General features: G+C 46.7%; 1 protein-coding gene across 1 annotated transcript in view; it reads right to left on the minus strand.

Moving 5' to 3' along the window:
* Positions 1–26,125, minus strand: part of MERTK (MER proto-oncogene, tyrosine kinase) — a 113,198-nt gene that overhangs the window by 68,762 nt on the left and 18,311 nt on the right. The window contains exons 2-4 of the mRNA XM_013045004.2: positions 15,154–15,562; positions 3,996–4,096; positions 1,725–1,898 (exon numbers count right to left, since the gene is read on the minus strand). Of these exons, the coding sequence (XP_012900458.2) occupies positions 1,725–1,898; positions 3,996–4,096; positions 15,154–15,562 (684 nt within the window). The remainder of the gene's footprint in view (positions 1–1,724; positions 1,899–3,995; positions 4,097–15,153; positions 15,563–26,125) is intronic.

The following is a 26,125-nucleotide window of genomic DNA, read 5'->3' on the forward strand; positions in this document are numbered from 1 at the left end:
ACATCACTTGGTATCAAGGAAATACAAATCAAAACCATGATGAGACACCATCTCACATTTCAGGATGGCTAAAATCAACAACACAAGAAACAATAGATGTTAGTAAGGATGAAGAGAAAGGGGAACCCTCTTCTACTGTTGGTAGGAATGCAAGCACTGGTACAGCCACTCTGAAGAACACTACGGAGGTTCCTCAAATTGACTTTGAACTAAGAAGGAGCTTGATTATCAACTCCTTGGGAGAAATTCGAAGACAATTCAGATGGAAGCAGAGAAAACCATAATATTCCTTATGCAGTGACGAGTGAGGAAAGTGATCCAGAGTTAAAACAGAGGGGCTGGCATTCACTTGCTGGTCTGCTGTCACCATGAATATTCAGTGAGTGCTACTGTGAGTCAGGCACTGCCTTGGGACAGACAAAGTCCTTGTTTGGGCTGAGCATATAATTTCTGAGAAGACAGACAAGGAGCTAAACAAATAAGTGGGTGATGATAGACTGTGATGAGTGCAACGATGGAGTCCACAGGAACACATGACTGGGAGTCAACAAAGAGGTGGGGAGGACCTAAAATAGCTGAATGATCAGGGAAGGCTTCCTGGAAGAATTGCTACTGGAGTTGTGTCATGGGACAAAGGGCAAGTGGAAGAACACTGCAGGTAGACAGAAGAGAGAATGCAAAGGTCCTGAGGCAGGAAGGAGGGCCATGTGTGTGAGGAAATGACAGATAATCAGGATGACTGGTGCTTAATAAGCAGGGATGAGAAGGTGGGGTGGGTGGGGTTGGGTTGGAGAGTTGGGTGGTGGCCAGAGCACACAGGGCTGATGGCAGGGGCAGGAATAACTCAGAGTGACAGTCTAAGACAACAGGGAGCCATGGAGGATGGATTAGAGTGAGGCCAAGGCTGGAAGCAGAGACCCCTCAGGGAGCACCTGCACTGGTGTTGGCGAGAGCCGGCAGTGATGTGGATGGGGTACTGCAGCATGGAGGGAGAAAAAACAGACTCGGGACATACAGTAGAAGCAGAATGGATAGAACTTGCTGATGCATACAACATGAAAAATGAGAAAGAGGAAGGATGGGCCGTTGGCGGTGTCATTTACTAAGATGGGGAATTCTGGGGCAAAACATCTGTGGAGGAGGTGGATCAAGAGTTTCATTTTAAGATGCATATGTACCAGCAAGTGAAACTGCCAGGGAGGGAGTTGAGTACATGAGACTGAAGGTCAGGAGACACAAAGCTCAAGGCCATTATCACACACCCAGTATAGAAGCTGGGGTCAGAGAGGAACTCCCCCAGGGGGGAGCATGTCTCAGAGTGAAAAACTGTGGGTTCAGGAATGAGGCTGTGGAGGTTAGGGGAGGAGCCCTGGAGAGGGAAGGAAGCCAGGAAGACTGTTTCCAGAAGTTCGACCCTGTGTTCCTAGTACCGAGAACGGCCTGCAGGGCTCCTGCTGCCAGGGCTCAGGGGTCTTGGCCACTCTGCTCACTTAAGCACGGACACCCATGGCATTCACCCAGTTCCCACCCCAGCTCGTGAACTCTCTCTCCTGAGATTCCCTCCTCCCTCTCCCCATCCCCAGCCCCTAACCTCAGCGGCCACCCCTGTGCTATCTTTGTCTTCTACTGCGCCAGCCTTATACTGCGCCAGCCACGGGCACCAAACTTGATCCCTTCCACTGTTCAAGAGCAAACATTAAAGAAATCACATGACTTGGACTTACCAGGAACCGTCAGAACAGAGGGGGACTTTTCCGGCTGTTCGTGAACACGGCTGCTGTTCTGAACCCAGAAAATGTGGATGGGCTCAGGAGGGCCCACGGCCTGACAGGTAAGGTTGAAGGCCGTGTTCCTTGTGACATTCATGCTCTCAGGCTGTCTAGTAAAGTGAGGAAGTCCTGTGGAGAAAGAGTTCAGTGAAAGAACTTTTTAGATCCACAAGCAAATGCCGAGTCCCAAGGGGGAGGGACTGTTCTGGAACTTGGCAATAGATTTCTTCATATACCTGGAATGGCCAGTTTTCTTTTTTTAAGATTTTATTTATTTATTTGACAGAGAGAGAGAGAGAGATCACAAGTAGGCAGAGAAAGAGTGAGAAGCAGGCTCCCCGCTGAGCAGAGAGCCCAATGCGGGGCTTGATCTTAGGACCCTGGGATCATGACCTGAGCCAAAGGCAGAGGCTTAACCCACTGAGCCACCCAGATGCCCCTGGCCAGTTTTCATCTTCTGAAAGTTGGCTCAGGAAGAATAGAAGCTAAGGCCTCCCCAACTAGCTGCAGCCAGCTTTCTAGGATACTTTCCCATACGGGTTGTGAAGGTGATTCAGAACTGGTTTTACCAGAGGGAGGCCTGCCCGTGTTGAAACCAGGTGTTGCTCAGACTCCTGGCACAGGCTGGCACGTGTTCAGTATTCCTTCCCAAAATACACACACAGTAAAAACAAAGCCACGTAACAGGTCCGCCTGTTTTTGAGGACGATCTACTCTGTGTGACACTTTAAGAGGAGAGATAATGAATTTGAAAATCTGTCCACTGGTGCAGGGCTGGACGCTTCTCAAAGTACATTCTCACCAGAACAGTATAGACACAATCACATATTATAATCCCAAAGTCTTCGAGACGGCAAGGAATGGAACTTTAGAAATACCTCAGAGAAAGCCAGTTCGTACTCATTTGGGGCATATGCCAAAAATTTAACAGGGCAAGCTAACTATTACTGGGGATTTAAACTGTGTTATTTTGGGACTGGGAACTGACATTCCCGGTCCCAGAAGGAATGATATGGGAATGGCAAAATGGGGTCCTTTTTGCCTGTTTTGAAGTTTTGCATTTGGAACTAACGTGTTCCTGCCCTGGGCATTTTGCTGGGATTCTGACAAGTTAAATGTCCTCTCAACATTTTTCCAAGATTAACAGCAAACACAGGAACACTACCAAGCCGTCTCCACCCGTGGGCTGATGTTGACATAATCCTGAGGAGGCTTAGCTGTCCAGCCTGGGATGGGCCTAGAACAAAGCTCTAAAGGAGACTCCTCTGAGGGGTCCCTCCCCCAGGCCTCCTGCAGCATTAGTGGATATGAGGTTTAGGTTTGCAAAAGAATGGGGAGCAGAGCAGCCTTTCAGTGGGAGACAGTTCTAGCTGAACTTCCCTGAATAGCCAATCACCTGCTCTAAAGCCTGTGGGAGATGAGGGTCAGGAGAAAGCAGAAAAGAAAGCTGTTTGGGTGCTTCTGCTGACAGAGTTTCTCAGAAAGCTGGGATGCAGGGCCCTGGAGGCAGCCTGTGGGCTGGTAAGGAATGAACAGCTGTGGTGATAATAGAGGTGCCTCCTCCTTGAAGCCTTCCTTGATAGGCCCTGCCACTGCAGAAACCAAGCATGCGTACCCAGAGACCCAGAGCCTTGGGACCTGGGCTCCCCTAGGCATCAGCTCACACTACCTACTGCAGTTCAAGTTCCTTGAGGGCAGAGACCACCCTCTCCTAGTCCATATCTCACTTCGTGCTTCCACTGAGCCCGTCTCATGTCACATCATGGAACTGCACTGAACCATGTACCCAATAAATCCTAGGGCCCCAAATGAGTCCTGGATCCAGCTGCTGACCCAGTTCAGGAAAACCACTCACCCTCCAAGGCAAATCACCCTTAGACTAGGTGAGCGGTCTCAGACACCAGCCTTGAGAACTGGTGATTGGAATGCATTTCACTTTGAAAAACAGTCTCCAGGTTTCTAAATCGTAAATAATCTGAGGACAGGAAGGTCCATAATCTGTTTTTATCTCAGCCCTATTGCCGAGGATAGAGCTAAAACTCTAGGAATCGAATTCATGTCATTCATCCATTATTACCTAAAGTCTCAAAAGAGGATCCCCTTGTAAAATTTCAGCACTTACGCATTTGTAGAGTTTGCATTCAGAGTTATAAATGGGTGTGCCTAATTCTAGAGTTTTACATGCAAAGCAATTAATATAGGCCACCCTGTGGCTTCTGGACTTACCTTGCACCTCGATGTAGATGGGGTCAGACACAATCTCTTCATTGTTTATTTTCATCTTACAAATATATGACCCGTTGTCTGAACGCTGCACACTGGTTATGCTACAAAGAAAACAAAGATATTTACAGTGACTAGCCCTTGGGTTCCTGTTATAGGAATAGAACATTCTTCAACTTCCTTGTCATATGCTATATTAACCTTATACGTCAACATGGTAGTGTTGACCATGACCATACTAAGTCATGGTACTTAGATATTTGGTCAAACATTACTCTAGATGTACTTTTCGGGTGTGATTTACATTTCTATCAGCAGGCTCTGAGTGAAGATTACCCTTCATAACATGGGTAGGTCTCACTGGTCAACTGAGGGCCTAATGAGCAAAGATCTAGGTCCTCCAAGGAAAAGTGAATTCTGCCTCCAAACTGCCTTTGGATCCAAGACTGTAACACCAACTCTTCCCTGGATCTCTAGCTGATGCCCTGCACATTTCAGATTTGCTAGCACCCACAATCACATTAGTCAGTTCCTTAAAATAACTTTCTCTCGTTCCCTCTTTGATTTTGTTTCTCTGAAGAACCACAACTAATGCGTGTTCTGTCACTTGTCCTGCCTTCAATGGTAGGCTATATACCAGGGTTCTCTATACTGGGCAGTATTGCCCCCATCAAGGCATTCTGCAAAATTGTAGGGCGGGCACAGAAACTAGGGGGCACCATGGCTTTTAGGGGCCAAGGCAACTTTCAGGGGTCAGGGGCAAACTGTTCCATATCCTAGATGACTTTCTGAGTTTAGAACCCAGTTCCATTTACATACACACAAAGAATTTTGTCTGATTTTAACAGCCACCTAATTTCCCAGGGCTGCAATTACCTGAACATGAGGGCCACCATCCCTTTGTGGTGTCTGGAACTTGGCCGTGACTCAGATCAGTGACAGCACCACTCCATCTGCAGCTGCCCTGTGTGTGCAGGAGTGCCAGGATGCTAGTCCCTGTGTACTCTATCCTCTCTCCTGGAGTGGTCATGCCTAGTATTTGTATGTTTGCATTCCTATTTATTTTTTAATTTTTAAAAAATATTTTTAAAAAGATTTTATTTATTTATTAGAGAGATGGAGAGAGAGCACAAGTAGGCAGAGCAGCAGGCAGAGGGAGAGGAGAAGCAGGCTCTCCACTGAGCAGAGAGCCCAATGCGGGGCTCAATCCCACGACCCTGAGATCATGACCTGAGCCGAAGGCAGCTGCTTAACTGACTGAGCCACCCAGGTGCCCCGTTTGCGTTCATATTATTTGATTACAGATCACCTTTATTTTGTTTCCTTATACTACAGTTTGAACATGACATGTTGTAAAGTATCTGCTATAAACAGGTGGCCTTGGCTCTACGCGCTTGAGAATCCTGCTTTCCACCCTTCTAGCATGTTACAAGCAGGAAGTTATACTACAGCAGTCCTTAGCTAGAAGTGGGAAGGGGTGAGGGAATGAGGAACTCTTTGAAATGCTCGTAGACACCCTCCAAGGAACGACACCTTCCCTGGCCCAAAGACGCTGATTTCTTCTACTGGGCTCACCAGACAGAGGAGAGGTCATGGCGAGAGAAGAAAAGTGAAAGAAGAAAACCATGGAGGGGTCCATCTTCCTTTCCAGCAGCTTGCTCCCTGATACAACTTATTTATCCCAAAGCAAAATAAAGTCCTTGTTAAGGACGAAGACGTAACGCTTAAAAGAGAGCAGGAAGCTGGCAAGGTGTGAGGAGAGACCATCTTGGCCCACGGGTCCCATAGGCAACAGGCGGCAGTTGCCAGGATAAACACAGCACAGGGAGTCAGGAGCCAAGCTGCCACAGTGAGGCGCCTAGGCCTGGAGGTTGAACACACGTTTTTAGAATAAACAAGGAACATTTTTTAAAAAATTATTTATTTATTTATTTGACAGAGAGTGAAAGAGAGCACAGCTGGGGGAGCAACAGGCAAAGGGAGAAACAGGTCCCCCCACTGAGTGGAGAGCCTGATGTGGGGCTCAACCTGAGCAGAAGGCAGATGCTTCACTGTCTGAGCCACCCAGGTGCCCCAGGAATTTTAAATTACAACTTCTCCCCAATAATGCCATTTTGCAGATCCCTTTTCGCTTCTGATCAGCAGAGTAACTAAAATATATGTCAAGAGTAGTGTCAATCAGGGGCACCTGGGTGGCTCGGTTGGTGAAGCATCTGCCTTCAGCTCAGGTCATGATCCCAGGGTCCTGGGATCGAGTCCCACATTGGGCTCTCTACTCAGTGAAGAGTCTGCTTTTCCCCCTTCCTCTGCAGCTTCCCCTGCTTGTGCCCTCTTGCTCATGCTCTCTCTCCCTCTCTTTCTCTCAAATAAGTAAATAAAATCTTAAAACAACAACAACAATGGTGTCACTCAGAACCAGGGGAACCAGAGCTGCCTGGGTTAACATTACCACCGTATTAGTTCCAAGACCGAATAACGTGACTCTCACATGTTACCTGCATTTCCTGATGTGCCAACCTGAGCAGCGCCCCCACTGACTTAGAATACTATCTTCACCTTTCCCCTCATTCCCGTGTAGGAGTGGTATAATTTTGGAAATGCCCCTGATGAATGAATGTTGCACTTAGGAAAGACTCAAGGGCAAAGAAAGGCCAGGTCTCTCTCCATGCTTGACGGCAGGAACCAAGGTCACGATGTCTATAGGTCACCAGGAGAACATGGGAGGAGACCTCACAGCTCCAGATAAGGGCCTAGCCGACACTCTTCTGATAAACCTCCAGGAATGTCATGGTGGCAGGAAGAGAAAAGAAGAGAAGCATGTGTCTAGGATGGGGCACTGTCCATCACGAGTATCAGTTGGTAGCTTAATGGTGACCCCTGCTCTTGGAAGCTCCTGAAGATCCTATGTGGCTGACCAGTCAAGTCACCTCTGCGGTTCCAAAAAAATACCAAGGTCATGGCTACTGAAGAGGGGGGTCCTTTCTGCATATTTCACAAGTTCATTTATAAGAGGAATCCTTTTCTTGAGGCAAGACCCGGGGGCTGGACTGAGGATGAGATCTGACAGGATGAGGACAGCCGTGCCTTTGAGAACCTGGCTCTGGGTTGGGGTCTGGGACCCTGGTGTTGTAGCAGGTTTGCCACGTAACTGAGGAAGCCAGGGACCAGAGGGAGAGCGAAGGCCACAGAGGCATGCAGGGCAGAGCCCCAGGAAAGCAGCCCAAGGATGCAAAGTACATCTGTGCAGAGGCCCCAGAGAATTGAGAGAAAACATTAGGGGTAAGTTAATATTTTAACAGCCCAACCTGGGCTGCAGAAGTCAGACACAAAAGGCACAAAAAGTCTAGGAGTACCTTAAGCCAATCAGCAAAGAAGAAAAATCCAGGCCAGGAGTAGAAAAGGAGGGCAAAGAGAACATGATCAAAACTTGCGTCATTCATTATCAGGAAAAGGTGACCAGTCCTCTGGGGAGAAGGGCTATGTGCTTGCGTTAATTAGCAAGTCAGGAGCCATCTTACTTACAGTGCAGGAAAGATTTTCTAAGATAGCTCTACTTTTTACCTCCTAGACAAGTAAGTAAAAGGCTGCTGAGCTGAAGGCAGGGAGGGGGGAGGCGGACACAGGAGCGGTTGTCCCGGAGCTCCTCCTTCTCCATAAAGGAAATAGCAGGCAGGCTCTAGAGGCTCCCTAGTGAAGGCTCTGAGCTCAGAATAGCAATCTAGGCGTTCCAACAACTGAGTAAGAGGAGTTCCAGAAAGAACACAGGAAGGGGAGCATAACTGAAGAAAATGCCCCAGGAACTGGATATCTGGGTCTTTCCTAATCAGGCCCCTAGGTGGGCAGCACAATGGGAGAGAAAAGACCCACTAAGGGGCTTCACCAGGGAATGTCACCGCTCCAAGATAAAGTGGAGATCCCAGAAGCTTCCAGACAGAAGTAAAGCAGCACAACCCATTAATCAGAACAGCACCATACTTCTCAAGAACAAATCTGTGAGCGACAAGGAGATAGATCAATGACTTCCAAACGACAACAGGAAATTATTTTCCTTTTGAATTCTGTATCCAGCCAAACTACCTCAAGGTGAAGGCATAAAAAACAATGCCATTTTCAGACATGCAAAATCCACGCTAGTAGAGGGTGGGCTCTGTGCCAAAGTTTGGGAGTCAAAGCCAAGAAGTGGGGTTGGGGGTCAGGGTATGTGGAACCTGGAGCTCCTGGTGGAAACAGGAGCCACAAGGGCCTCCACGATGGTAGCATGACTGAGCTGTACCCCAGGGCTGAGGGGCAAGCTGGTCTGACTGGAGCAGGAGGAGGGACATTTCCAGGAGAGGCAACTCCTAGGAAAAAAATCAAGCCTAGTAATTTCATCACTTTGCGAGAAGATGCCTAGTAATTTCATCACTTTGTGAGAAGATGCTTTTAGAGTTTAGGGACAAAAGAGAGATTGATACTTAGAAAATTAAGCAAACTAACCAACAAAGAAGCTCTTAAATTGAGGGAAATCAAAAAGCTATAAAGAAGTAAGATGTAATCAGAACCTACTAAGTGACTCAGCTGAAAACAGTATTTACAGAGCCACAAAAAACACTGGCTCCTGGGTATTGATTTAACCAGAGCTGGAACATTTTAACAGATGAACTCTGGGGCCAGGCGCGTGCACACACACACACACACACACACGACTCATATGGACTGAATATCTCTGAAAGATACCAAAGACGTGGATAACCACAGCTCCTCGCTGGGGAGCGGCTGGAGGCTGGAGTGGAAGAGAGGATTTTTGAACTGTTGGAATATTTTATTTACCATGTGTATGCATTGCTTCCAAGAAGGTATAAACATCGTGTCAGATTTTGGTCAAATACAAACATCTGAATCAGGGAAAACCAAAGCCACCACACGGACTCAGCCACCGCGTCTAGACAGGAACCACCTGGACAGAGCCCCAGGACCAGCTGCAAGGACACACAGAGGCTCCCTGTCCCGCACCGCAGACCTCTCACAGCTAGACGGCCTTGCTCTGGAATGGCTCTTCAGGAGCAGCTAAGTGCTACAGCATTCTTAAAAGAAACACAGAAAAAGAGCAAATATTGCACGATTCCCCTTATATGAGGTACCTGGAGTAAGTTACAGAGAAAGAAAATAGAAAAGAAAGGGCTGGGGGAAAAGAGGATGTGGATTAGGCTTTAACGGGCCTGGAGTTTCCCTTTGAGAGGATGAGAAAGTTCTGGGCAGGGTTGGTGGTGAGGGCTGAGTAACAGAGTGAATGCACTTAGTGCTGCCGAACCGTACGCTCGGAACGGGTTAAAACAGTACATTGTAGCTTATGTATATTTTACCACAAGAAAAAAATTAAAAATGGAAAAAAAATTTTAAAGAACCCCAATTTTAGAAACCAATAAAGTCCTTCCAGCTTTAGCTCCTGACAACTAAGCTAGAATTTCATTCCCAGTGGGGAATCCTGAGGCTACATAGAAAACATATCAAATCCTTTCCCTTGGCCACAAATTACCCCAATAAACTAAATCTCCAGGCACTGGCTGCCTACAAGAACTGCGGCTTTTGTTTTTACTTGAGAGCTGGTCTCCCCAGTCTTCGGGTCTGATGGCTGGTGATGGCCTGGAACGCTTTACCTGACCATTGAGTGTTTCCACCAAAGCCAGAGTGTACCCCCAACTTATACCCTCTTTGAGAGACTCCAGGGAAAGACCCGGGCTATGCAGCATCTTGGGATCTGCACAAATGGTTGAGCTACAGTTTCAAGTTGGTATCAAGTTGATATGCAAATGAGGTACTATATGGATGGTCAGAGAGCCAAGGGGGTGGCCCAGCCCTGTGACTTAAAGTCCTGCAAAGGACCAAAGGAAGGAGCTCTGGAGAAAAGCAGCCTGAGCTGCACACCATTTAGGATGAGGTCAGGAACGTGGCGTATGCAGGGTGGGGTGCAATTTTTAGGATTAATCCCCAAGCCATCAATGAGGAATACTGCAACCCGCTAGCGGACACCAAGCATTTCCTACACCTATAATAGACATTCAAGTGAAAGAGGAAAAAATGTAAATTGTTAGCACAGAATGGACTCAGCTCAAGAGGGCATCTAGACTTGAAGTACCATATCAGTTATTTCTTCCCCTGTATGTGCCCAGGGTGTTGGCATTTTGAAAATAATCTTTAAGGTTTTCCCTTTACAATTTCATTTACATTCTTCTACATGTGTTTCCATTTTACTGCAGCAGGGCACAGTGCTGTATAGAACCACTGAAATATTCTGAAGACGTTTAATTATACAGGAAGACATTCGTAACGTTAGATGAGCGAAACGAGATACATAATCATCTGTGTCATGAAATGTCAATTTCATTTCAGGAATACTAAATTTATATGTGGTTGGAAAAGATTCCTCGGGGTTGTGGGCCACAGTTTCTCTGTATGTGTACAGTATTTTTTAAGTATTTAACAAAGTATTTTAAGTATTTAACAAAGTACATTTATCATTATTAAAATAACTTGAGGGGCACCCGGGTGCTCAGTGGGCTAAAGCCTCTGCCTTCGGCTCAGGTCATGATCCCAGGGTCCTGGGATCAAGCCCTACATGGGGCTCCCTGCTCGGCAGGGAGCCTGCTTCCACCTCTCTCTCTGCCTGCCTCTCTGCCTACTTGTGATCTCTATCTGTTGAATAAATAAATTTAAAAAAATAAAATAAAATAACTTGAAAATATATACCTACAGGAACTAAGACCAAGCAGTTTCTAAAATCTTTCAGGAACATTCTCCCTCATGATGTTACATCTCCTTTAGTCTTGCCCAAGTAGGGGGGACTTGTACTTAATGCATGTGAACACCTGTCATTTCTACCCTCTCACCCTCAACTGAGGTATGACTGAAAGATGAATTGACGCCTGGGAGATGCCACGTCCTTTCCCCTGATTCCCCCCTTCAAGGCCAAGTCTATAATCTGAAGGAAACACCACCTTAACATATTAACACTATCTTAGTACTTCTGCTCCTGACATCAGGTTCTCTCTTTCCCTCTATCCTGTTCACAGGTCCAGGCAGGACACAGACCAGCTCTACCCTCCTTACCCCAATGTCCAGATGTTCATTCAGGCAGTTGTTCTTCCAGTAAGGTGCCTGTAAACACCTTCATGAGCAAGGTTGGCTATTTTTATAACTGGTGAGCAGCTGCCTGTGTGGTGATTTGGGGGAAAAACAGATCTCTACTCCTCATGTCTAAAATGACGTCACCAGTGATGTGAATATTTTCCTATGTAAATTACTTTATCAAGGTCTTTTCTTCCTTTGGAAGGGAGAGGGCGCCATGATGGCATTGGGCCACCACGGAAAAGTGGGGGGTAGGTGTGGAAGCAATGGAAGAAATAAGAGGGGAAAACTCCACTGCCTTAAGTGCGCACACACCTTAGCGTACACCTTCAACCAGAACGGGTCTTGTTTTAGGGTCAAAGACCAGACACTTGACTAACACTTGTTTTCAGAATGGAGCTTTTGGGAGTGTAAGTGTAGGGTCTGCCTGATGTAGAAGAGGAAATGTGGAACCGAGAAAGTCTAAGAAAGTTAAATCACATCCACAATCTTGTCAGTCTCCAACAACCCCCAACGGCTTCCTAGTTAAAGGATACATGTTGGTACATAGTGATGTGGGGGCCTCAATTTGGGGACCCCGTCATTTTTAAAATTCATGTGAATTCCAGCCTTTCTTATAACACCTTATACAATAATGGCTCCATGTCCTGACTCGAAATACTTTGTGTTTCTCTCCATAATTCCTCTGACCTCTGCCAATATACACACATCTGTATTTTGTCCATTCCCTTAAATACCTGTGGTCCATACAGGTATTATTAATGGCAACTCCAACAAAATTACAGGCTCATGAATTCTTGATTAAATTCCACACATGGAAAGCCTCACACTAATCTTTAACTCTTTACTGGGAACCAGAGTAGATTTGTTTTAGGGCCCATGAGATGTGAGAACAGAAGACACCGCAGGTGTGCAAATCAACCCCCTGCTTAAGGGTGACAGCTTACTCCCTAGTGACCCTGGACAAGTCACCCTGCTCATAGGGACTTCAGGGTCCTCATCTATAAGATATCAAATTCAGGGTCTCCAACATCCTTCTCTCCTGCCAAGAAATTACACAAATATTTATAATCTTGATTAATTCACGATAATGAATCACTATACAGTTCCTGGGTCACCTGAACATGACTTTAATATAGTTGAAAGATATTAGACTCGGTATTGTCCCCCAAGCTACTCAATTCAGCACAGCATCCACCATTTATAAGAATTCTGAGCACTATATCTGTTTTATGGCTTAGTTTGGAAGTGTGATAAGATTTTTTCCCCGCTTCAGAATGAGTTTATGAAAATGAAGCTGAATCCATGCAAAAGTATAACCTTTTTTCTAAAGTTCTAAAGATATGACCCAGGTCCCCTTCTGAACTCTGAAGACACAAATCCCAAGATACGCCACTATCTACTTTAAGTTTAAAAACTCTCCAGTTTAGGGTATTTACCCTAAAGATACAAATGTAGTGATCCGAAGGGGCACGTGCACCTGAAAGTTTATAGCAGCAATGTCCACAATAGCCAAACTATGGAAAGAACCTAGATGTCCATCAACAGATGAGTGAATAAAGAAGATGTGGTGTGTACACACACACACACACACACACACACACACACACACACACACACAATGGAATACTATGCAGCCATCAAAAGAAATGAAATCTTGCCATTTGTGACGACATGGATGGAACTAGAGGGTATTATGCTTAGTGAAATAAGTCAATTGGAGAAAGACAACTGTCATATGATCTCCCTGATATGAGGAAGTAGAGAGGCAACGTGGGGGGTTTGGGGGGTAGGAAAAGAATAAATGAAACAAGGTGGGATCGGGAGGGAGACAAACCATAAGAGACTCTTAATCTCACAAAATGAACTGAGGGTTGCTGGGGGTAGGGGGTAGGGAAAGGGTGGTGGGGTTATGGACTTTAGGGAGGGTATGTGCTATGGTGAGTGCTATGAAATGTGTAAACCTGGCAATTCACAGACCTGTACCCCTGGGGCTAATAATACATCATATATTTATAAAAAATTAAAAAATTAAAAAAAAAAAAACAAACATCTCTCCAGTTTATGTCCTTTGGTATCATTTCATGGCCCCTTTGAACACACCTGAAGCGCTGGTCATGGAGTCCAAACTCATCTCTTTGGCAAGAAGGCAGCTCACCCATCGTCTCCTGGCTGGCTAGTGGCAGGACCCTTGTTCAGGACTCCCAGCCCAGAGAGTCAGCAGGGTAGTGCTTTCCTCCTAATGATACCTGATGAGCCCAATGTGTCAGCTTTCTGTTTCTTTAAGCCTTTAAACTGTTCCTTAGGGGCACCTGGGTGGCTCAGTGGGCTAAGCGTCTGCCTTCAGCTCAGGACACGATCCCGGAGTCTCAGGATAGAGCCCTGCACGGCTTCCTGCTCAGTGGGGAGTCTGCTTCTCCCTCTGCCCCTCCCCCTGCTCTTGCTCACTCACTCACTCTCTCTCTCTCTCTCTCTCACTCACTCTCTCTCAAATAAATAAAATCTTTAAGAAAAAATAAACTACTTCTTATTCACTATTAAATAGTGATCTCTCATCAGAAGCTGTGTCCATAGCATGGTAAAACATCTGTGTTTTGTAGTTGATGGATTAAAATATGTAGTCAAGTCTCCTGAGTGGTCTCAGCCACTGGCTGAGAATGGCAGCCCGAGAGACCCAGCCCGAGTTTAAATCAACCGGTGGAAAATATGAAAGCTGTGCTCTTTACTTTGATGCTAACCAAGCCTATAACTTAGAGAAAAAAAAAAAAAGGATGTATCTTGTGGAAGTATGGACACACTCAACTCAAACTGGAGTTGTTAGCCTTGTGGCATCTCTGAGGCAGTTTTCTGAAAAGGAAACAAAATGATTCACCAGAAGACATGACATTGTCTCAGACAGCCACGAGTATCAGGCCAGAGAAAGTGAAAATGTCCCAGATCAAAGAGGGCTCTGCTCGGAGTGGAGGAATCCCACGGAAAAAGGCACTTACTCCAACTGTGTGCCTGTGTGCCTCTGACCTCGTTTGGTCCACTGAACTCCAAAGCTGTACATGCAAGGAGACTCTGACTCAAAACCAAACCAAACACCCAAACCTCTCCTAGCGAAAGAGGAGAGAGCAGAAAATAAAAGAGGGAGTGTGGTGAGGAGAAGCAGCTGGCTGTCTGCAGGATGTTGAAAATACGATGACGCAATCCTCAGGACAACAGATTCTTCCAGATGTACATGCTGACTTGGCTTAGCCCTGCCAACCCTCCCCCGACCAACGCGTTCGGCTGGCCCTTGCCAAAACAGAGTGGAACACGGAGACAGTGACCCAGGTGGCTTAAGGTTTTCTCATTTCCCCAGCCTTTATAGACTTTCCAGCTTTTTCCCACCCCAACAGGCATGATGGCTACGTCAGTGCCACAATCTGCAGAAGCAGGGGATGCTGGGGACAGGTGGAAGAGAGAGGGGGGATAAGGCCTATGAAAGGGATGGGAATGTGTTCAAAGCTCCACGCCCATGGGGTAATTTAGATGTCTCTCTACACCCGGAAAGAAACAGTGTTCCTGGGGTGCCTGGGTGGCTCAGTTATTAAGCAGCTGCCTTCAGCTCAGGTCATGATCCCGGGGTCCTGGATCGACCCCCACATTGGGCTGCCTGCTGTGTGGGAAGTCTGCTTCTTCTTCTCCCATTCCCCCTGCTTGTGTTCCCTCTCTCACTGTGTCTCTCTCTGTGCCAAATAAATAAATAAAATCTTAAAACAAAAAAACAAAAACAGTGTTTCCACTCACTGGGAAAGCTCTTGAGTTAAGTGGGAGCTTGACATGACTTGCAGGTCGGGGGTGGGGGTTCCCCAGAAGGCAGAGCCTCTGATAATCCAGTTTGAATGGGGCCAAGATCCACATAAAAGAGATCAACCACACAGACTGTCTGCTGTGAATCTGTACTCTAATGGCACCCGGAGGGCTGCTCACACAGAAACCAAAAAGCCGTCTTTCAACTTAGGAGGTTTTTACTTTTGAATCACAAATAACATAACAACATTCAAAAAGGAAAGGAAGAAAGAACACATACCTGAAGGAAGCGATTATTGCTGTAACTTCGTCATCCGGATAAAACTGAGTAATGGCATGATGGGCCCCGACCAACTCCTTCCCATCCTTCCACCAAGAAATAACTGCAATGTCCTGGTACGTAGTAGGTATATTGATGGAGCAATTAAATTTTACATCCTTATGCTCAGAGAGTATTATGTGGCCAATTGTACGATTAAATGCCAGAGGCGGTAGGAGCTTTGACCCAGCAGAGGTCACCCCGCCATGGGCTGCACTCCCTGTAGGCGGTCGTCCAGGCTGAGTTGGTGAAGACATCGTGGCAGGCTGGTACCCAATGGTGTGAGGAAGGGATAACGGCACGTGGTCAGCCTGCAGGCCTCCTGGCAATGGGAGGTCAGGCTTGGTTTCTTCCCTCACCTCTGCCACAGCTGCAAAACAGAAATCTGACTTTTAGCCTTTTTTTTTTTTTAAGATTTTATTTATTTATTTAGCAGAAGGAGAGAGATCACAAGTAGGCAGAGAGGCAGGCAGAGAGGAGGAAGCAGGCTCCCGGCTGAGCAGAGAGCCAGATGCGGGGCTCAATCCCAGGACCCTGAGACCATGACCTGAGCTGAAGGCAGAGGCTTAACCCACTGAGTCAGGCGTCCCTGACTTTAAGCCTTTTAAATAATGGGGTTTTCCAAATCGGTTCCCAATCTCTAAGGCCACGATGGGAAAGAACTGGGGTATCCTCAGTGTCCTTAGAAAACACAAGCAGAACGTATTTAACACACGTCTGGATGTATATTCTCATTCACAAGCTCATTCATCAGTTTACTTATCTCCTAAAGAATGTTTAAGAACTAGAACTCCCCCCATCAAAAATTGTTTCCTTTTTTTAATTTAATTTTAATTTAATTTCCTTTAATTAATTTAATTTTTATTTTAGCGAGAGAGCACGTGTAAGCATAAGAGAGGCAGGCATGGGGAGGAGCAGAGGGAGAGGGAGAGAATCTTAAGTAGGTTACATGCTCAGCATGGAGCCTGATGCGGGGTTCGATCTCACGAGCTTGAGATCATAATCTGAGCTGAAATCAAGAGTCAGACACTTAACCAACTGAGCCACCCAGGTACCCATTCAAAAATTTACTTTTCTTTTTTTTTTTTTAATTGAGATACAACTGACATATTATATTAGTTTCAGGTACACAACATAGTGATTTGATATTTGTATATATTGCAAAATATTTATCTAGTTAGTTTAGCAGACTACCATCGCAATACAGAGTTATAAAATTTTTTTTCTTGTGATGAGAACTTTAAAGACCTACTCTCTTAGGCAGAGAGTATACAATACAGTATTTTGGCTTTTTTACAATACAATACTGTTAACAATAGTCACCCTACTGTATATTACATCACCAGGACTTAACTTATTTTATAACTGGACCTTTGCACCTTTTGACCATTTTTACCCATTTTTTATAACGGCGACTCCTTCAAAGTCCTTCATACCCAACTCAACAGCATGGCAGGAAGGTGATGGCCCCTGAGATCACTTTTCTCACTGTGCTCCCAGTCACAGACTATGCCACAAATCCAACAGGTGATCTTGCAAAGGCTACTACCGGTTACAAAGACAGGAATTTACGATTCTTGTGCCTTGACGTGACCCATCTACAGGTATGGGGGAAAACATCAGTCATTCTTGACAGTCATTCGTGACTATGGAATGACTTGGAGCTTCCAGTAAAATGCTAGAATGGACCTGGAAATGTTGATTTCATTTGGCCCACAAGTATTTCTAAAAATACTGGCCCACAATAGTAGTTGTTCTGTTTTTCTTTTTCATAGCACTTCTGGAGCACACATTCTCTGCTGGTGATTATGGATTCGAACACGTTGGCCTCAAGTGCTTGAGACAGGCAAAGAATGGGAGATTCACAGGCATTTTGTGAGTAAGTGACTGGGGGTACCCACTCAGTGGCTGTCCCTCTGCCACACTCAGAATGTCACACCCTCCTGGGCTCCTGCGCACGCGCGCGCGTGCGTGTGTGTGTGTGTGTGTGTGTGTGTGTGAGTAGGGTGGTCTCTGCTTAGAGCTGTGCCAGATTTAGCAAATAGGAACACAGGACGCTTAGTTAAGCTTGAATTTCAAATAAACAACAAGTAATGTTTAGGATAAGAAGTCAACTAAGCACTTATCTGGCCAATGGAGATACCAACAGGAGATTTGGGGGGCAGATGACAGGATCTGAGAATTTGCTCCTCTCCTTCCTCCCTGCCAAGTCACTCTAGCCTGTACATCTTCCTCAGCTGAAGGTCACAGCTCCTGTTAGGAAGTCTTCTCTACGTACTCTTTCAACCCAGTTCGGCTCTCGTAGTTGATGCATTTGAGAACTACCTCCAGGGTGAATGCCAGGTTGGAGAAGAAGAGATTTCACTATAAGAAACCGGGGAAAGCTCACTGCTTCCCTTTAGCCTGAGGTCTCAGTGGCTGTGGGAGAGCAGGGGCCCTCTGCAAGCTTTGCAGAAGACTATGTGGGTCAGCCGTAGGCTGGCCTTGAGCCCAGCCATCCAGATGGATGAGTGTGCTGTGATGGGAGCGTTCATTTATTCCAGGGAGTGGAGGTCAGGGCGACTCTGCAGAGAGGGGCCCCTGCCTCTCCTCTCGCCCCTATGCCAGGCAAATCTTATGCGTGAGTGTAGGCCTGGGCTCTTAGCAGGGAACAGCAAAGCTCTGCCTGGGTCCTATCCAGCTCCACCATCTCCTCTGAATTTGGGGATACTTTCTGCAGTTATGAATGCTCTGGCCGTTTCTTTTATGCCTTCAGACCGTTCACAAGAATGCTCTTTTTCTTGAGGCTTTGAAGCACTTACAATTCACCTTTGCCTCTTAAATCAGCAAACTTGTCTATGGTCCTTATGCACTGATATCCATGGGAATGGGAAGTCAGCGGTACGTCTGGATAACTTTGTTTTTCTTGAAACAGAAAGCAAACAAGTGGAGTGGGAGAAGCAAATAATTCTTTGGTTTGTTTAATTTACTTGAAGACATTTAAAATGCTAAGATAAAGGTAACCCAAGTTGGTAGTAGAAAATTCAAATATTTATAGAAACACAAAAAATATAAAATGGAAACCTGTTTTGTAATCCCAACCCTGCAAAATAACCCCTGATTACAGTTGGATACAGTCTTCAGTTTTCTATGAGCTAAGCAGCTCACCGAACAAACTAAAGGGCCAGCCACCCACTCCGATGATGTCAGGAGAGCAAAGCCACCCTGTAATCACTACGATGGCTGAAAAGATAGCTAAGCTCCATGAGTTGAATTGCCAGGAGTGGGTACAATGATTCAATTCCCAACCAGTACTTACATAGCACTGGGTCTAAGATTTGCTGTGATAGTCTAATGGGGAACAGAAAGGCACTTGCCCCAGAGAGGGAGCAGCAGAGGGACCTAGGAGTTATAGGGAAAATGGGATATAGCTAACTGGGGTGGGAGGGGTTGGTTCTCGACAGTGTCACAGAGGCCTTCCCTGGTCCCTCCCACCCCTGATTACTTAGCCCTCCTCCATTAGGTGCTGGGGCCCCTCCCCTTTGTAACACCTCCTATGATTTCTCATTCAGTTCTTTCTCTCCTATTGGACTGAGAGCCCCAAGAGGCCTTGTACTCACCCTGTAGCCAGTTCATAGATGATGCTCAAAATAGGTGTGTTGAATGAATAAGTAAAGGCATGAATTAAAGGAGGGAGGGGAAGTGGACAGGGTTTCAAGTGGCAGGAATGGTGGGAAACTGAAGAGAAAGAGGAGGCCCTAATAGTTTGGGAAAACGTATGTAGTCGTAGGGTGGCGTTCCCATGTTCGGACCAAAGTGATCGAGCGAGTAAATACAGGCTGACCGTGGAGAGCCCCGAGTCCTGTCTGAAGCAGCAACCATTCCTGGAAGGTTTCTGAGTAGGGGAGGGGGAAGGTCATAGCCATACTTGACCCTGGCACTGACATCCGGCTGAGTGGGAGCAAGAAGAGCAGGAAGGAGGAGGCCAGGAGGTGGGGAACCTGCCAGGAAGATAGCGAAGACCTAACCAGCAGAGCGGCCAGGAAGCAGGAAGGATGGGGGGAGGCGAGGGGCCAAACTCACTATCGCCACTATCCTGCAACAGAAAGGTCAGTCTGACACCGAGTTCTTAGGAAGGATGTAATCTCAGAACACAGGGGAGTTCTCTGGAGTGGTCATGATTCTGGCTGTTGCAAGAACAGTACAGGCCAGGAGGGGCTTCTGGTTCAGCTTCCTCACAGGGGGATGGCAATAATGGTGCCCCATAGAGTTGCTGTTAGCAAGAAAGGGCAAATTCCTATGTCGGGCTCATAGTCAGCACTCAGTAACTGTTAGCTATTAGTCTTTCTTTGTTCCCTTTTTTTTTTTTTTTAAGATTTTTATTTATTTACTTGAGAGAGAGAGAGAACAAAGGGAGAGGGAGAAGCAGACCCCCCACTGAGGCAGAGTCTGATGCAAGGCTTGATCCCAGGATCCTGGGATTGATCATGACTTGAGCTAAGGCAGCTGCTTAAGTAACTGAACCATCCATCCATCCAGCCATCCATCCCTATTTCTTTCTTTTTTTTTTTTTTTTTTTTTTTTTTAAGATTTTACCCATCATTTATTTGAGAGAGAGAGAAGAGAGCACAAGCGTGGGAGGAAAAGAGGGAGACGGACAAATAGACTTTGCACAGAGCAGGGAGCCCCACAAGGCCAAAATCAAGAGTCAGACACTCAACCAACACAGCCACCCAGGCGCCTCTGTTTCTTACTATTTTCTTATTTTATTGTGAATCACTAAAAACTTGCCACTCTCCAATACCTGAGAGGGGCTGATTTACATGGTTGAGCGCAAGGACTGAACAACTTCTCATGGATGGTAAGGATGGTGAGGTTCCCACTGCACAACTGTGGGGGGCGCTGGTGGGGTTGCCATTCATTTAACGGTCAATGGTGCTTTAGAACTCTGCAGTGCAGACAGGGGGCCCTGAGTGATTACAGATAATGTGAAAAAGAGGCAAAATAACCAATCCCAGGTTTTGGACCCAAGGGCCAGGGCAATGACCAGTCCTAGAGATCATATGTTAAGCTGTTAACTTTTCACTGTTTCAACTACTTCCATGTATAATGCCCCTCCCCCTGTTTTTCCCAGAAAACATAGAAGTGGACCACTTTAAAATTATTGGGGAGGGAGGGAGTTAGGACAGGAGGAGGAGACGAGGCCAACAAGACTTGCTTATAGAACCAACCTTTTAGTCCTCACCAGCTGTGCTCCTGTTAACTCATCCTTAAGACAGCAAAAGGCAACATGACAGCCCGTTAGATGGACATATACTGAAGACAATGTTTAGTGAGCGTGAGAGATTATTAAAGCCCACAGAGACTGAATGATAATTTGGTCATACAGGGAAAAGCTGGCTGCTTCCTGCTGTTATCTGGGTGTAATTCACAAGAAACTTCACGCTCCCCTCTTCCCCTTTCCAGATTGTTTCCTTCTGTGCACTGGATAAGCCAATGAAATGGGAAGTTCAACCATACCTAAGTAACTGCTACTAAGTAGCCTTGGATAACTGGCCTCCCAGACAGGTGGGAGAGTAGCTGTCCAGCTGTTCCAGCAGCTGCACTGCTAGCAGCAGGGGGCCACGCCCACCCAGCCCTGCAGCTGCTGATGGAGCATCCCTGCTGGTTCCTTATCATCACTCAGTCCTTGACCAGATTCTGACATCAGCTTCGTATAGACAGGGATCGTGTCACCATCATGGACGTCCAGTGCTGAGTGCAGGGACAGGCTTATGGGACATGATTAGCAAATATTTATTCATGCAACAAATAAACTGTATAGATACAATGTCCATTGTTTCATGTGGGTTCACCTTGTTTTTCTGAACAAATTTACAGCTTCCTCAGAAGCTGGAGGTGACATGGCCTGAACCCAGCAGGATGTATGACACGGACCCAATGCGCAGTGAACCTCCATGGACTAAATGGGTGTGATGTGGGCAGAGTTCTGAAGGCTGAGCAGGGAAGAGAGTTGGTCCAGGCAGGGACACTCCTGTAGCTGGGAGTGACGGAGATGGGATGCTGGCATGCCTCTGAAGCAGCACCTTTCCACCAACCACACGTAGCCACAGTGAGCCAGACATTTAGGGACCTTAGTTCGGTAGACTCACAATTGGTCAGCCAGGGAATGCTAGCGAGCAGTCTACTTTCTGTGTCATCAACTAACACATCCCACCTTTAAGTCCACAAATATTGGCTGCATGCTTGCTGAGTGTGCATGATGGCAAGTGGGCTGGTTGGTGATTAGTACTGTTCAATGGTTGCCTAGGAAAGTCCCCTGCTACCTGAGATGACCTCAGAAGAGCTCTTTAGCCTCTCTAATCCCCTGCAATGAGTGCCTAGGTGGTAGGACATGACCAGATGTCCAGGGTCTGCTAGAACTTTCTACAGGTTTTGGCTGATGTTGTTGTCATTGGCTAGCATCTGCACCTGGGGCCTGCTGGTCACCTGAAGTAGGATGTCTGAGGCCAGGCCTGGGCCTTGTAAAACTGAGTGGTGGGACTAATCAGAGAGGTCAGTGCATAGGGAACAGCAACACTGGAAGGACAAAATTGGCACCTGCGAATAAGAGGAGAAAAGAAACTTTTGGCTTGTGATGGCCAGAAGCCTCTGGGCTCAAAGGTATTTTTGTAGGGCTGGCTGGTCTCCATAATGCTTTCATAACATGAGCTCCTTTCCTCCTCTCCAAGCCTTGGGACTACAGCCCCCAGGTGGATATAGGAAGCGGAAGCCACTAAAATTGCAGGTCTGGGGTAGTGGGGTGGAATGGGTGCACTGGGCAGCACCCAGGCCTTGGAGGCCCTCTAAACCATGGGAGGATGACTGGGCGGGGTTGGGGGGCAGGGAGGCCTGCGGGAGGAAGAGTGCAGGTTGGTCAGCCCTATTTAATTCAACCCCGCCTTGGGTGTCCGGTGCCATCAATCTGCTTTACAATCCTGGGTGCCCGGAAAGGGAGAGCGGTAGCACCTTAGCCTGAGTGTTGAAATAAGCCCAGGACTCAAGTGCCAACCTGTGGAACCCACTGCCTGGCTTTTTCTATACTTTTTCAAACAACAAAACAGAGGCCTCAAGTGAGCTCCCTGAAGCTCAGTCTCAGAATCAGGAGGCCCAGAGGAGGAGGCAAGAGTGAGGGCTTAGCCTGGAATGCCTGTGGGTTCTTTGCTTCCCACCTGCAAAGCATATGTGGTCAAGGAGAGCAGCGATAGACGGAGGGAAGGATGCCCTCTGCCCAGGAACTAAGGCCGCATATCTGACCTGGCTGGCTGTTGTAGCTTTGCTATCAAGTGGCCCCCCGACAGCTGGAAGAAAGGCCTCCTTCAGCAGTGAGTTTGCAGATTACAAAAGGCTCCCTTTTGTAGCAGCAGTGTCCTGTGTCCCCCTCCAAGAGAAAGGGCCATACCTGGACTGTCTCCCTTCTCCCACCCCCATCCTTCTGGCTGATATCTGAACCATGACCCTGGGCAGCTTGCCTGTCATCTACTTTAAAAACTCTTTCCCCATCCCTGCGACTGGCTGAGGCCAAACATAGAACAAACAGAAACTTTCTACTTTGTTTTGTTTCACTTTATGTCAACGTGAAGGTTTCTCAATTGATAAAGAGCAGCAGCAGCAATACTTAATGAGGGAAAAATTTAAAAACCTTTACCCTGAAATCACTTGACTCAATTGTTCCCAAACTATAAATGGTAAACGTTAGCTTTGCTGAGGTGAATGCACTCCACCATCTGGGAAATGCACTCCACCACTTGGGAAAAGTGACACACACACAAAAAGACCATTCTTGGGATGACACTGACTCCTGAACAGTCCCTTTTGTACCAAGTGCAGCAAAACCCGGCTAGCAGATACTGGGTAGCTGACCGGGGCAGAACAGCCTCTAGCAGGGGCTTCACTGGAAAGCAAGGGGAGTACATGGTTTGGCTGCTTGTGCAGAGGGGTCACAGCTGTGGTGTGACAGCAGAAAAGATGGAATGCCAGCAAAAACCCACTGGCATGCCTGTCCAGAGGGAAGAAAGCAAAGTCGGGTATAAAACATGGTGTGGGCAGATCAGATTTTCCACATGCCCCCCAACGGGCATAGTGTTGCCAGATAAAAAACAAGACGTTCCAGTTACACTTGAATTTCAGATAAGCAATGGATATGCCAGTACACAGAGATCTAGTCAGTCAAATATATGTAACTTAGTATCCTTTAGCTCAAACCAGCTGGAGCCAGAGTGCCAGGGAGTGAGTTCCTGGTTGCCCTCCCATAGGCTGGTCTGCTGGGATGCACAGCAGGGTCAAGAGTGGGTCTGGAGGGGGCAAACAGGGACCCCAGCACATCAAGCAAACTATTCAACCTCTCTGAGCCCCAGCATGGAGGGTGTAGAGGAGCTCAGACCTCTGGGCAACAATGCTGATACCCAGGATACCCAGGATCCCTTCCCCACTCTCCCTGGTATTCCTTCTGGCTTAAGAAAAAAAGCAGAGCCCTGTCTGCACCCTTCCTTCTCGTGCACGCACTTCTTCAATGAAGTTCCAAGGGCCTCAAAGGACTTTAAGTAGCTCCTCGAGATCACCTTTAGCCTGTACCTCACTTCCTGACTTGGGCGTTTAACTTTTTCTTGGTAGAAGTGCTTTGTAAATGAAGCTTCCCAAGCGGACGGCACCCCTCAAATCCTTTCTGTAGAGGAACACCAGTTCAACCAGAAAAGAGTTCCAGAATCTGACTGTGACTCCTTATCATTGCCTTCTAACTCTCTAGCATGCCTTCCAAACTAGCAGAACATCGGAATCTCCATAGCAGGTTTTAAAGTTCTGCTGCCTGCTTTTCTTCCAGAGCTTGAGTTTAATGATCAGGGGTACAGTTTGGGTATCAGGACTTAAAAAAAAATACATATCTTCTAGTGATTTTTATGTGTAGCCCCGGTCAGAACCCCCTGCTCTAAGGGAATGGATCCAGTAGCCCAAATCACCTTGGGGAAACGGGCTCTTAAGGATTCCACCTGAGAACCCCACCCAGAAGGCTCAGATTTTAATGCCTGTGGTTGGGGAGCATGCTACCTAGAACTCTGGAGTCAAAGAAGCAATGTTTAGCCCCACCCAGCTCAGCCATTCAGAGACCAGATGACCTTGTGCAAGTCACTTGTCCAAGTGAGATTTAGTCCCCTCATCTGTAACACCTCCTTCTTTCAGAATAGCAGAATACTGCACATAAAATTCCATGTGGTGTCTGGCATGCACAGACATGCAATAAATGGCAGTGAAGATTTTCTTTTTTTAAAGGTTTTATTTATTAATCTGAGAGAGAGAGAGAGTACCAGCAGGGAGAAGAACACAGGGAGAGAGCAGAAGGAGAAGCAGACTCTCTGTTGGGCAGGAAGCCCGACACGGGGCTCAATCCCAGGACCCTGAGATCACGACCTGAGTTGAAGGCAGATGCTTAACCGACTGAGCCACCAGCTCACCCCCAGTTAAGACTTTCATAACATGAAACAAATGATCTGTTGTTTCGAAGGTGCAACTAGTCATGTCTGAACCATCAATGCTGAACATATGGGACTAGTTATGCTGACTTGGACCATTCAACCTCTCGCAGGGAAATATGAACATATGTTTACTTAACTGAGGTTTTTCCTTCTCCTTCCCCTTGGGCAGCACACCAAGTGTCACGGAAGACTGAAGGAACACTTTCTGGCCAAAGTGGTGAAGCAGTTTGTCCCCCGGATATCTGAGGTTGGTTCTCCCCAAGGGCCAGATGTGGTGGCTTTCAGGAGATCTGGCAGAGACTCTCAGGCTCCTAAATTCCTCCATCACGCCACTCCCAACATACACTCTCCAGCCCACCAATACCTTAATGCCTAGTAATAAAAAGCCATTTTCAGGGCGCCTGGGTGGCTCAGTCAGTTGAGTGTCAGACTCTTGATTTTGGCTAGGGTCATGATCTTGGGGCCATGGGTGTTGGACTCTGCAGAAGCATGGGAGTCTCCTTGGGATTCTCTCTCTCCCTCTGTCCCTCCTGCTCATAGGCACGTACACACACGCTCTCTCTCAAATAAATAAAATCTTTAAAAGAAAATAAAAAGCCATTCTTTAAAAAAAAATTATTTCCTTTTAAAATGTGACTTTCTGGGCGCCTGGGTGGCTCAGTGGGTTAAAGCCTCTGCCTTTAGCTCGGATCATGATCCCAGGGTTCTGGGATCAAGCCCCGCATGGGCTTTCTGCTCAGTGGGGAGCCTGCTTCCCCCTCTCTCTCTGCCTGCCTCTCTGCCTACTTGTGATATCTCTCTCTGTCAAATTAAAAAAAAAAAAATCTTTAAAATGTGACTTTCTGGAACACCAAACAAGTTTGTCAAAGAGAATTCTATAAAAACAGATATACTTTTCCTTACTCATCCAACTAAGTACACATAAAACAGCAGAAACAAACATTAAACAAACAAACAACAGCAACAACAACAACAACTATTCTGAAAAGTAGAGAGAAGGTAGATGAACCCAGCCAGGACTTCAGGATGCTAGCCCACCATGATGATAAATTCTCTGGGTTTCCCTCTGGCTCCATATGTCTCAATTTGGAAATGTTATCAGGAAAAGAACATCACCACCAACCAACCAAACAAACAAAAGCAAAACCCTCAAAAAGCCTTTTTTCCTGAGTCAAAAGATCAGGAAAGGGAGAGCCCATCCATACAGAAAATTTTTTAGAAAATAAACTGTTCTCCTGGGCGCCTCAATCGGTTAAGTGTCTGCCTTCAGCTCAGGTCATGACCCCAGGGTCCTGGGATTAAGTCCCACATTGGGTTCCACATTCAGCAGGGTGCCTGCTTCTCCCTGTGCCCCTCCCCCTGCTCATGTGCACTCTCTCACTCTCAAATAAATAAATAAAGTATTTTTTAAAAAACTGTTCTCCTCCGAGTAAACCACCCAGAAA

This window comes from Mustela putorius, unplaced genomic scaffold, assembly GCF_011764305.1.
Source record: "Mustela putorius furo isolate JIRA1106 unplaced genomic scaffold, ASM1176430v1.1 tig00000281_pilon_pilon_pilon, whole genome shotgun sequence".
NCBI lineage: Eukaryota > Metazoa > Chordata > Mammalia > Carnivora > Mustelidae > Mustela > Mustela putorius.